Source organism: Cebus imitator, unplaced genomic scaffold (assembly GCF_001604975.1).
Source record: "Cebus imitator isolate Cc_AM_T3 unplaced genomic scaffold, Cebus_imitator-1.0 Scaffold228, whole genome shotgun sequence".
In the NCBI taxonomy this organism is placed as follows: Eukaryota; Metazoa; Chordata; class Mammalia; order Primates; family Cebidae; genus Cebus; species Cebus imitator.
Genome location: NW_016107543.1, coordinates 134,466 through 146,823, shown reverse-complemented (window position 1 = coordinate 146,823; position 12,358 = coordinate 134,466). Strand labels below are relative to the sequence as shown.

At 52.2% G+C, this 12,358-nt stretch overlaps 1 protein-coding gene across 1 annotated transcript; it reads right to left on the bottom strand.

Moving 5' to 3' along the window:
• Nucleotides 1-69: 69 nt before the first annotated feature.
• Nucleotides 70-3,118, bottom strand: HOXB4 (homeobox B4). Its single transcript, XM_017497007.2, has 2 exons — nt 2,458-3,118; nt 70-1,616 (listed from the first exon to the last, which is right to left on the bottom strand). Exons 1-2 carry the CDS (start codon nt 2,912-2,914, stop codon nt 1,336-1,338), a joined length of 738 nt encoding a protein of 245 aa, XP_017352496.1. The 5' UTR covers nt 2,915-3,118; the 3' UTR covers nt 70-1,335.
• Between the last annotated feature and the right edge of the window lie 9,240 nt (nt 3,119-12,358).

Here is a 12,358-nt window from a genome sequence, read left to right as displayed (position 1 = left end):
AAAATATACACTGGGTGGCATCTGTCCATATCTTTACACCAATGTTTCAACAAAAACACGCTGTGCTGGTCACAAGAAACCAAACATTTATTTCTATTGTCACTCTGTACAGCACACAGATATTCACACATACGAAGGGTTCTAGACTCAAGCAGCCCCAGAGGTAGGAAGGGGCCTGGTTTTGGAATGTCAGAAAGAGAAGAGGAGAGAGGACGAACATGACACAAAAAATAGTAATAATAATATTATCAATAATAATAATAAACGATGCAACATGATAAACTGTGGGAGAGGGCTCTGCAACATCCTCCTCCCAGACTGGGAGGGGCACATTGTATTTCCTAGTTTCACATTCCTTTTCAGTCTAGGAGACAGGCCTCTGCTGTACAACTCTGGACTGGCAGAGTCAGGTCCAGCTCCCAGAACCCAACTGGCCCCTCACCCTGCCAGGTATGGCTTGGCTTGGCCTTCCAGAGGAAGGGCCTCTCGGGTCTGCGAGTCTCTCTTTTTCTCCTTGGACTCAATTTTCCTGCTCACTCCTGAGTTGTCAAGGCCACCCCCTCCCCTACTTGTTCCCTTCCTCTGTTCCCCACCCCCAATCCCACGGTGGAAGTGGGTGAACAGTCATTTTGTCCCTCCGTGAAGAGGCACAGAGGATGAGGGAGCGTGTGTGTGTTTGTTACCGTGGCCAAAACAGTGCACTATCTGCCAGTCAGGGGTGCTTTCGCTGGGTATCGGGAGTGGGGGACAAAGAAAGGAAATCCAGGCTGTCTTCCAGCAGCGGCAGCAGCAGAGGCGGAGGCGGCCGAGCCGGGCCTCATTTGTTAGCGGGTGTCGAGGTAATGGTCGACACCGAGGCCCGTCCTCTCCTCGGCAGAGTAAACAAGACAGATGGGCCTGTGCCTGGCGTGATTAAAGATGAAACGCGGATCCATCTTCGCCAAAGCTGAAAACGAGGAGCTGCGGCCTCCTCCTATTCCTCTTTCTGTCTTTTTCTTTCTTCCTTCTTGCTTTTTATTTTCTTTCTTTCTTTTTTTTTTTTTTTTTTTGTTTTTTGCTTTTGTAAGGAAGAAAGCAAGAGATTTGAATCTTGCTTCTGGGGGAGCTCCCTATGGCCCTCTATTGTCATTTCTATAAATAAAGCTTCCCCTCCCCCTCTTCTGCGTTTATTCGCATATAAAGGAGGGGAGGGCAGATAGGTTTTTCCGGGGCCCAGGCCCCGGGCCCCCTCCCATCCCCCCACCCCATCCCCCGCGCTCGCTGCCCACCCCCATCCTGAGGTTCGTGGCTCCTGCGTGGGTGGGGGGCACCAGAGCGCGGGGGTGGGGGGAGGCCTCAATTGGGCCGGCCAGGGGGCCCTCCGGCTGAGCTTGCGGCGCCACCCGAGCGGATCTTGGTGTTGGGCAACTTGTGGTCTTTTTTCCACTTCATGCGCCGGTTCTGGAACCAGATCTTGATCTGGCGCTCGGAGAGGCAGAGCGCGTGGGCGATCTCCACCCTCCGGCGCCGCGTCAGGTAGCGGTTGTAGTGAAATTCCTTCTCCAGCTCCAAGACCTGCTGGCGAGTATAGGCGGTCCGAGAGCGCTTGGGCTCCCCGCCTGCGTAATTGGGGTTTACTGGACACACACAGAGAGAGGGAGAAAGAGAAAGTTTTATTGCCCCAGAAAGGAAGAGCCCTTTCTTCCAGTGAACACAGTGTTTCCCTCCCTCCCTCTCCTGCCACCTCTAGTTCCTTCAGAGGGAGGGGGGAAAAACGAAAAGGGAAGAATGCAAGACCCAAGAATGAGAAAGAGACCTCCAAGTTTTGGAGAGTTGCGCTGTGTCCTTGTTGTTTGGGTGTCTGGTGCTGGTGGTGGATGTGTGTGTGTGTGAAGAATCCCCCAAGGTTTTAATTGCTCCTCTCTCTCCCTCAGCTTGGGGCCCCCAGAATGGGAGAATGAGGATGTGGAAGAGGGAGGGGAGGTTTCTCTAAACCTTTCCTCTGTTTAGTTCCCACCCCTGCTGCTCAGATTCCAAGCAGTGCCTGCCCCTACTGAAAACTTTTGCCCACTTCTCCAGCCAAGGAGTCAGACTAGAAGAAAGGAAAAAATAAATACTGGGAGTTGACTCAACTCTCTGCTTAAATACGGATTACCTCCTCCTTCTCCTCCTCCACCTCCTATACCCCTCCCCAACTTTCAACTTCACTGAGACTGTATCTCCCTGGCGAAAAAGTCGCTGGTGAGAATGGTGAAGAGGATGGAGAACCTACTTCAAAGGCGCAGGGCCCACCAGGCCATAAAAATTTATGGGGGATGTAATTATGTGGCTCTGAAAACAGGCAACCGTAAATCTCTGGCAATGGCGAGTTTATAGCGGGGACAATTGGCTTCCCCAGCTCACCCCCCCCATGCCTCCGAGGTCCCTTCGGTGTAAAGCTCCAGGGGTGGGAGGGGGAAGGGGTGCCCATGCACTCACCCGTGCTCACGTGAACTTTGCGCATCCAGGGATAGACGACGGGCTCTTTGCACGCGGAGTGGGACGGGCTGGGGTGCAGGGGGTTCTGGGCGCAGGGAGGCGGCGGGGGGCTGCTGCTGACCGCCTCGCAGCGCTGGCCGGGCTCCGGGAGGAGGGCCGCGGCGGGTGGCGGCGCAGGAGCCCGAGGGGACAGCCCGGGCGGTGGCGGGGGCGGCGGGGGTGGTGGCGGAGGCCGCGGGGGCCCAGGGTCCCGGCAGGCCGCGTAGCGCTGCACGGTGCACGCCGCGCGCCTCCCGAAGCCCGCCTCCGGCTGGAAGCTGCTCTCTCGCCTCTGGCCGCCGGCGTAGTACCCGGGCGAGTGGTCGCTGGGTAGGTAATCGTTCTGTGAATATTCCTCGCACGGAGGGAACTTGGGGTCGACATAGTTTGAGTTGATCAAAAAAGAACTCATAGCCATTAATTTCTGGGAATTGCCCACAAAATATACTAAAATTTATTCCGACCCCTGACTCGTTTTCCTGTTTCCGAAAGCCCTCCTACTTACTGTCAAGTGAACAAAGTTAGGCGCCCACGTGATCCTCCGAGCCAATGGCCGCCCCGCCTGCGATTCCCGGATAAGGAAATCTGCTCACCCGGACCCTACTCCAGCCAAAGAGGTTTATTTCCCCTTCTTCTCTTCCCCCTCCCCACCCACCCACCCAACAGCAGGATTTACATAGGGCTCCTGCGGGGCGACCCCCTCCTTGCCTCGCTCTCTCCGGGATCAAAGAGATTGAGAGAGAGAGCGCGCGCAGGTTGCGACTGGAGGGCCTGTTGGGGCGCTAGGCAGAGCGCAAACCCTAGATCCCTTAAGAAGTTGGGGCATCCAGTGTAGCCCCTACTGTTCTGCCTCACCTCTGCCCAGCATTCTCTACCTTTTACAGGCCCCTATCTCCTCCCCACGGCGGGAGGGAGCCCTTGCACCCTGAGTCTGTATGGGGATTTAAGTCATTGGCGGGCTGGGGGCTACTTCTCGAAAGGGGAACCCGTACGGGGCCAGAACACAGAGCTTGGGGCTTTTCTCTGCAGCCGGATGGGGAGGGGTAGGGGTGAGAGAGGAGGCGTCCAGAGCTAGAGGGCGGGTGCGCAGAGGGACTTGTCAGAGATGAATGGAACCGCGGGCGGATCGATAGGAAATTCATGCACTAATTCGGGGAGACCTTGCCTTCCAAATCGCATTTAGCTGCGCGATTAGCTAGACTGTGTCAGTCAGTCCGTCTGTCCCCGTTTTCCTATCCACGCCTCCCTTTAACCCACACGGCCCAAGTCCGGAGAAACGACTTGGTTTCCCACACTATAGGTGGAGCGCTGGGGTAAAAAAAAAAAAAGAAAGAAAAGAAAGAAAGAAAAGAAAAGAAAAAGCCTGCAAATTTTGAGAGCAAAATTGATTAATAATTTGCTAATTCCAGAACCACCCGAGCAATACTACCCATGGCGCCGAGACATTCTAATAGTCACTAATGCCGCCGCCTCCGCGGCGAATGGAAATCTCACATCCCTGTGATGCTGGGGATACAGCCCTAGAGGTGACCCCACAGACAATAGCACCCCTTGGTAATTAAGTATTTCCAGGGCATCTTGTTCTGAAATGAAACGGAAAGGCCGCCTCAACATCCGTTTGTTAAGCAAATTTCCTTTGCCTTCTTGGAACACTGAAGACAAGTAATTTTTTTTCGAAATTTCCAATAAAGCCTCCCTGAGCCCAGAATAGAAAATGGGTGCGTTTTGGACGAGAAGTAAATTTAATACTTCAACAACAATAACATTAACCTCTTTAAAAAGAGGTGAAAAAGGACCAAGGCTCCCAGGGGCAGGCGTGGGGAGAGTTCAGGTAGATGATTTCTCCATCTTTAACCAGTTGAAGGAGGAAAAGAAAGAGGAAGAAAGAGAAAGGCGTCTTCGTGTGGCCAGTCACCGGATTTTCCTCATTCAGAAAAATAATACGTATATATATTTTTTTCTTCTGGAAAAATATGAGCGGAGTGTTTATGTCAACTACATATTCCCCTAGATACGAATTTGTGACCACAAAATTCCTTACACAAATTCGGATCTACAGGGTATATACAGAAGACAGACAGATCTTCTTGGCCCAGAAATTTTCCAGTTCTCCTACTTTCCGCGTGTTCTTCTTTTGGGGTGTGGTTTGAGTGCTTTGGTTTTATTTCGTTTTGTTCTAGTTTTGAGCCCTGGGAACAGAAAAAGGCACTGCGACTCCGTTCTTGGGATTACAAGGTTTTCAATTCTCCTATTAGAATTACAAGCAGCCAGTTCGCAAAGGGACGCGAACCTTGCCGCCGCGCCGCCGCGCAACTCTCGGTGGCGCATGAATTATGAGATGTAAACATTAGCTAAGCACAAAAGGAGGAAGGGTCATTCTGAGGCTGCCGCGAAGTCAGATTCAGGCCTTTCTGGGTGCCCTCGCGCCCCTCCCCTCCCCCGAAGACTTTTTTTTTTTTAAGCAAAAACAAAACTCCAATCGGCTCCTTGTGCCCCTCCAAGTCTTTAGTTTGTGATCAAACGAATATCTAGATATTTCCAAAGCGCCTCTCAGCCTCTCAGCGAAGAGAGGAGGAAGAGGCGGCTTGGTGTGAAGGAGGTGTAATAAAAGTCCTTTTGGAAAAATTCAATGGTAAAAAGAGAGAGAAACAGCTGTAAAGAAAAATGCTGGGAGACCAAGCAGATGGGACCCCGGATATTTAATGACGGGCAATTCGGTTTACAACCTGAGAAAAGATCAAAGGCGTTTCATTTCCGAATGAAGGGCAATGAGGAACCATAAAAGATGCAGCCAGATGATATAGGACCCCTCCCAGCCTCTCACACCTCCTGGGAGCCAGGAGAGGGGGACTATCCAGGGGAGGTGTGGGGAGGAACCCCATCTCCCCACCTTCCTAGCCCCAGGCGGGTCCTTTCCTTCTTAACACACACGAACTCGCCTAGCCACCTGCTTGGGTTGCTGGTGGTAGAACCAAAATGGGCATCTGGGGTTTCCGAACCCACTTCCTGAGGCTCCCAAAAGCCGTGAATTTACTAAGCGGAGAGTCTAGGGATTGGGCAGGAGGGAACTGAGACTGTCAAAGCTGTGACAGAGTAAGGGAAAATGTGCATAGAAAAAGCCTCCACCCCACCCAGACTCCCTACTCAACTCCCTAGGTCTGAGAGATACTCGCATCTCTAGTGAGAAAGTCAAAATAATATCAATTTCATTAACAAATACAGGAACAACACAAAAACAATCCTCTAAGTACAACACTCCAGAGTCTCTGCCTATCCCCAGTCCTGGGACCTTGCAGGTGTGTAGGAGGAGAGTTCCCACCTGCCTACAACTAGGTCCAGAGACTCTCTGATTTTCCTTTAATTTTAAATCTAGGAATTGCCAATGTTAGTCTCTGGGCCTGACTTCTAGCATCAACATTCTCCCAGACAAGCTGAACTCACACATATTTGGGAGAAAAAAGCAAACTATTACACTGTGGTTGTCTTTGCCAAGAGAGGGTCCAATAGGTATTCTCAGACCCCCATCTGGGCAGAGAGACTAGAGTCTGGCCCTGGGCCCACAGACAAAATGCGCTGCTAGGATCCCCAGCAGCTCCCTAGCGTCAAGCAGGGACCTTTCCATGTCTTGTCAAAGGTCGCTTAGGGTCTCCAGGACCCACTCCAATCGGCCGGGCCCCTCCCCCACCCCATACCTCCTGTCCTTCTTAACTCGCCAACTCTCGGAAACCCGTCCAACCCGTCTGCATTTCGGAAGTTTGGGAGGGCCGCTGGGCCGGCTGCCGAGCCTCTCTGCTGCTCTACACTTCACATGCGGCCCAGGTGCCCCAGCACCCCAAGAGAGAGGAACGGGGGCTACAGCCACCGCGGGTTTTGGTATCCTTGATCCTGGAGCCCAAGAACACAGAGTTTTCTCCTCTGCGCGCTGGGAGCCGCCACCTGCCAATCCCACCGAGGCGCGGCACCCCCCTCACCCCTCCAGCAGTCCGAGTTGGAGGACAGGGTTTATGGGCGACTCCCAGGACGGATTTCACCGCAGCAGGAGGCTGCCTCTCCCCTCCACCGCCCAGAAGGATACCAACAGCCACTCGCATAATAATAAAATAAGAGCAGGGGCCATGCGCGGATCGGAGCCACCTCCCCTGCGCTCCCGGGTCTTTCCGCGGCTTGCTAGCCGCCTTCTCCTGGCAGCTACAGGTTGCTAGCGTGACCTCGCGCCACCCAGTCCCCCTCCGCAGTCCGAGTGTGCCCAGTCCACGAGGAATCATCACCTTTTGTCGGCAGGGAGGAGGGACTCAACGAGGGAGGGAAACCGAAGGCCCGAGCGGAGGCGAGTCCCCAGCCGGCGGCGGCGGCGGCGGCGGAGGCGCGGCGGAGAAAAAGGCCAGAGGGGGCGCGGGCGAGGGTACTCACCGGGAGGCTCCCCAGCCCTGCCGGCCGCCGACCCGCCCGCGGACGCGCTGGGCAACAGCTGAGCTCGCTCTTGTCCACTATTGTGTGTCCGGAAAACCGGACCGCGACGGCGGGCAGAGCCACGGGCTCCCTCAGAGGCCGGAACATGACTTTTTTTTTGTATGTTTTTGTTTTGGAAGCGCAAGTTTTCGTATTAATCTCATACTTTGGCAGTCTTTGTTAAACAGCTAGGCGCGTCACGAGGCTCTCAAACATTTTAATAATTTTTAGACGCCGTGACCCGCAATTCACCTCTCTCCGGGCCTCCCCCACGAGCAGGCAGTTACTATAATATGCTCGCGCAGTTCTCTCGGTCATATTGAATTTTTCGTAGGTCATTACTTGGGAGAAAAATGACAGGGCAGAAATTTGATTCAACTCATCCTCTCCAGCTCGACTTTTCGCCAGAACCTTCTCTTCTCTTCACCCAACCCCCACCCCAAAAAAAGTCCCATTCGGATAGGAGTCAGCCAGCCACGCCCCTGCTTTGCTTTGATTTTCCATCATTCCCATATTTTTGTCAGCCCTGGTTCCAGGGAGAGGGTGGGATTTCATGTGGGATCCTTTTGAGGCCTGAGAATGAGGCTGGCACGGGGAAATTGAAAGCATGGCTTTGGGCACCTGGGCCCCAGAGAACAGGCCTGAACAAGAGGTCCCTTCCCTGACCCTTATCCCTAAATGCCTGCATGGCCAGGGCCCAGATCCCAACTCCATTGCACACTCCATCAGCTTTATTTGCTCCCCCAAGTGTCAGAGATACCCTCATTTCTGTAAGAACTTTGGAAGTTCCAGGGCTTAGAAATGAGCACTCCACCTCTTGGGGCCAAGATTTTGGTTCACACAACCCAGCGGGTTTGGGGAAGATAGAACCCTGAGAGAGGTTGTATCTGCTGTACTGGGCTGGTCAGAGCTGGAGACATAACTTTCAGAGCTTTAACTGTTCTTTAAATACAAAACAATAGCTTCCGCCTGCGCCAAAGAATCGTTCTCATCAATACAGTAACACTTTTGCCTACCCCCATGACCCACACAAGGAGGTTCAGGAGCAAATCAAGAAGGCATTTAAGATAGTGAGATTTTCTTGGGTTTGTCTCTCCAGGATTAGAATCTGGTGGATTGCCTACAACACACTTCTCCCTTTCTGCAGCCTCCTAGGGACCTGCAGAGGTAGGTCAGGTGACTCCCCTTCCTCCCAATTCAAGTCTACAGACTGAGACAGGGCTCCAGCCTAGTTGGTAGGGTGGTATCCTCCTAGTACGGAGAGGTCAGGAAGGAACTCCCCAAGGCACCCAGCTTGGTCTTGAATGGCAGAAGCCACTCATTCCTCATCCTGGGCCCCGCTAGCCCAGGACCTTGGGTTGCTCCAATCTATACCTAAATTTGCTAATGTTCTGTCCTGGAATAGAAGGAGATTGATTATTCAGCTCAGCCTTTGATATCTGTCTCTTCAGGACTCCAGGAATTCCTTCCTGGCCTGACACTGCAGAGGAACTCACCTAACGACTATGCAGAAATAGGGACCTGCACCCAACTGGTTTAGTCAAAACCCCGGGTTAAATCTATTTGAAATTTGATATTAAACCTTTAAAAAGGCATATTTACAGAAACCCTCAGGTTATCTCCATCCTGGCAGGAAAAACACCCACAGTGTACATCCTATATTAAATGCTTGGAAGAGAATATGATGACATCTCATAATACAACAGTCATTTAAAGACCAAAAATAGGCATATGCCCCAATGTTATAATTACTGAGTCTCTCTAGGCATTTACTTATGAGCTAAGCTTAATGCATGGATTCAAAGTTCATTTCAGGTCTCCTGTTTCAACTCCAGTTTAAAATATCTCCGTGAGGCCATTTGGTATTTTTCCTTTGCATTTCTCCTCCCTCATCCAAATAGGAAGAGAAAGAGTCAAGACGAATACACAAATGGAGCGTTGGGAGAGAGTGAGATAATTAACAAGTGAATCTTTCAATAGACAAGTTTTTAAACTGGAGCGATTTGAAGAGAGGAATGGGTGTTTGGAAAGACTCCAGTGTTGGCCCATGCTCATGGACCCCAGCTTCCTGACAGAGCCTGGGGGTTAGGATTCTTGAAAACAGGCCTGCCTCTCCCAGGGGTTGGAGGTTGGAAGAGCCAATAGTTTGGCCCCTTTAGGGGAACCAGGGTGGGTTGATGTTAGTGAAAATGAAACCTTCACATTGGAAGCATTCTTTCACCCTGTCAGACGTCCTACAAAGATGTGGGGGTAATTTAATTGAATTTCTAAAATGTGTGGGGCCAGGAAGGTTTTAATTAAATTTAACATGGAGACTCAAAGATTATCTTTGGAAGAGAAAATTGCTTAGAGGGTTCACCACACCCTAAGCGCTGTCTTTTGTACAACTCACCACCACCATTAGTCTCGCCCTTTTTGGAGAAGGGTTTTTTCCTTCCTCAGTTCCCCTTCCCCAGACATCTGCCTCTTCGCTGCCCAATTCTGCTTCCTCACTTCTGCCATCCACAAGTCTTCCTTACCTCCAGCATCCTTGGCTCTCTCTTCTGTCTTCACACACACAGCCCCCTCCCCCACCGTCCCACCCCGCCCCCGCCCCTAGTCGCCTCCGCCGTGCCTGCTCACGCATGCTGTAAACTTTTGACCCTCCAACTTTGCGACCCCCTCTGCCAATAACACTGGCCTCACCACCCAGGGTCTCATTCTACTACGCTGGCCGCAGAAACCCCAGGGCAAAACGCTTTCCTTACCCCTCCCCTCTTTGCCAATGTCCCTACTCCAGAGCCTTAGTCCCGGGGAAGAGGACTCTTTTTTTTTTTTTTTTTTTTTTTTTTTTTTTTGGAACTATTAACTCTTTGGAAAAAGACGCGGAACCTACTTCACGCAATTTCAACGGTCTCTTCTATTGGGATGTCTGGAAGGGCTTTTGACCAGCCGCCCTTCTTCATTTTTGACCCCCAGAGTAGGGCAGAAGTTGCTGGAGAAGGAGACCTATGGGGAGCAGTAGAATGGGCTGACCTGGAGAAGGGTATTTCGGGGTGAAGGGTGGGGAGAGCTTGGAGCCGGGGCTCCTTGGGAGCAGAGGTGACTGCTGTGCTCACAGGGGTGGAGGGAGAGCTCAGTGTCCCAACAATGCGGGGCCCGGGGCCACCTTGCACGGCCGCTCTCTGGCGCCTCGGAGGCCCCAGCCTGGCTGTGAACTTGGTCTAAGGCGGACTCTACTGGCAGCTCCGGGTTGTTACAGCCTCTGCCTCTCGTCCAGCGCAGCGGCGGTGCGGACAACCAGCGCGCTTTCGGTTTCCTTTCTGCCCAAATATCTCCTTCCAGACCCCCACCTCTGACTGGGAAGGATTTCCTTTCTCCTTCCTTGGGATCCCTTGGGATTCAGAAAACATGGGAAAAAAAACTAATTAGATCTACGCACCTAAGGACAAGCCTGCAGAAGCACCGAAATAAGGTATCCTCCATCGTGCCTCCAAATCCCCCAAGAGGAGATGCCCCACACAGGCTGACACTTCCCTCCACTTCTTCCCTTAGTGCGTCTTTCCATGCTGACTCCCGACCTTTGCATCTAGCCTGGGTCATCTTTTGGTTCGGCAAGATGGTCTGGGGCCTGTGAGATACATTTCCTCCCTAGATGCATTCATCCCTATCCCACCGGGCTCCGAGGTCAGAGATCGCTGCGACCAAAACCAGCCGCTGTGCTGCGAAGCAGCAAGGCTCAGCCCGAATCCACTCGGGGACAGGCAGGCCAGAGGGCGGCCTGGCAGCCTGGGAACCGTTTCCAGGGAGGAGAAGCTAGAGGATGCTGCAGAGAGTTCATTTTTCTCTCCAAGAGGAACTTTAGGGGGAGAAGAGACAAGAGAGGAGACGCCTAAATCACAGAGAAAAGGAAAAAGAAGAGAGGGAAGAGAAAGATTAAAATTTGGGAAAAGGTGCTTTTTGGAGTCCGACAGGTTCCCGAATTGCCTGAAGTCCAATCCTCTCCAGGCTCCCAAATTCCCCCTCTCCTCTTGGAGCCTGCAGCCAGTAAATTCGCCAAAAGAAAGAACCAAAGTTCCGCCTAAACCTGCAAGCGTGCCCCCACCACCGGTCTGCAGTGGCGGAGGTGGCGGCTGCAGTGCGGCCGGCGGCGTGTATTGTATGCTGCAGCGGCTCGGAGCCACACGTAGGCCGGCGCTGCGGCCCCCCGTCTGCTGACCTCTGCATGATCCCGGACTCTATGAATTATTGATGAGATATGAGCGTTGATTTCCCCTTTCAGGATGCAAACTCCATTATATTGTTAAAATGGCGATTTAATCGTTGAGAATAGCTTTGGTGTGGGTTTTTTCCCCCAACTCATTTGCGCCTCCTTCCTTTTCATTTAACTCTCTTAATTAAATCCTTTAACAGATTTTAATCACTTTTTGGAGGGAGGGAGGAGAAAGCAGAAGGCCACAAGACTATCACTACCACCAACAAACAGGACTCTAAAACAAAATAAAACAAACCAAACTCGAAAACCATCATAAGCTTCTACCTTTGAGAACTTGAAAGGAAAGTGAGCGGGGGGAGGTTAACCCCTCTAGGAAGGATGCTGGCTCACCTCTGCTGGAGACAGAGCATTACCGGGCTGGGGAAACCCGCCAGAGACAAGGAAGAGTGGGGTAGGACCTGCGGAACAACCTGCAAGGTATTTGATCTCCCACCACTACCACCATGAGCCTTGTGTGTGGAGATGACTGTGGAGACTAAGTCACTCTTACCCTTGCTGAGAACTCCAGGGGGTTCAAGCCTGGGGAGGGCCACAGGATTCATGTGCAGAGGTCCCTCCAATCTCAACCTCAGAGTCACTTAGGGAGAAATATCCATTCTCCTTAAGGGGCCCCCATTTCTCCCTTCCCCTCCCCAAACAGCTCGATTTCCAGGCGGTGTCTGGGTTAATTAATATGGATGTGTAACAGTGCTGCAGCAATCGATAAATCTTGCTGTGGGCAGATCCCAGCCTCAAAATCCGATTACTCTTTGAGAAACTCCAAAAATGGGAAGGGTTACCAATGCCCTCTCCCTTAAAAGGGGGGAGCTCATTCTTGCTAGCCCTGTCTTTCAGGATTAGCCAGGTTGGTCCCCCAAGCTGAAAAGTCTGTGCTGGGAGGAGTAGTCCCAGGAAGGGACTGAGTTTGGAGGGTTGTGCTGAGCCCTCTGTCTTCGTTGCTCTGAATCCTTGCCATGCAGATCCCAGGGATAAAGGAACCAGGAGGGGAAAGGAGCTTCCTCTCAGATCTTCCCATTCTGCCCACCAGCCCTCAGAGAATAATTTCTCACAGCCAGGGAAGGGTTAAGTGTCCCTGCCACAGTTATGGAGAGGAAGCCAATGAAATATGGGCACTTGGAACTCCAGGCCCGGCTGGCTTTCCTGTTTACACTTCTTTTT

Coding starts and splice junctions, on each gene's coding strand:
- HOXB4 (XM_017497007.2), bottom strand. CDS start 2,914: ATGGCTATGAGTTCTTTTTTGATCAACTCAAACTATGTCGACCCCAAG. Junction 1,617..2,457: donor CAAAGTTCACGTGAGCACGG/GTGAGTGCATGG, acceptor GTGTGTGTCCAG/TAAACCCCAATTACGCAGGC.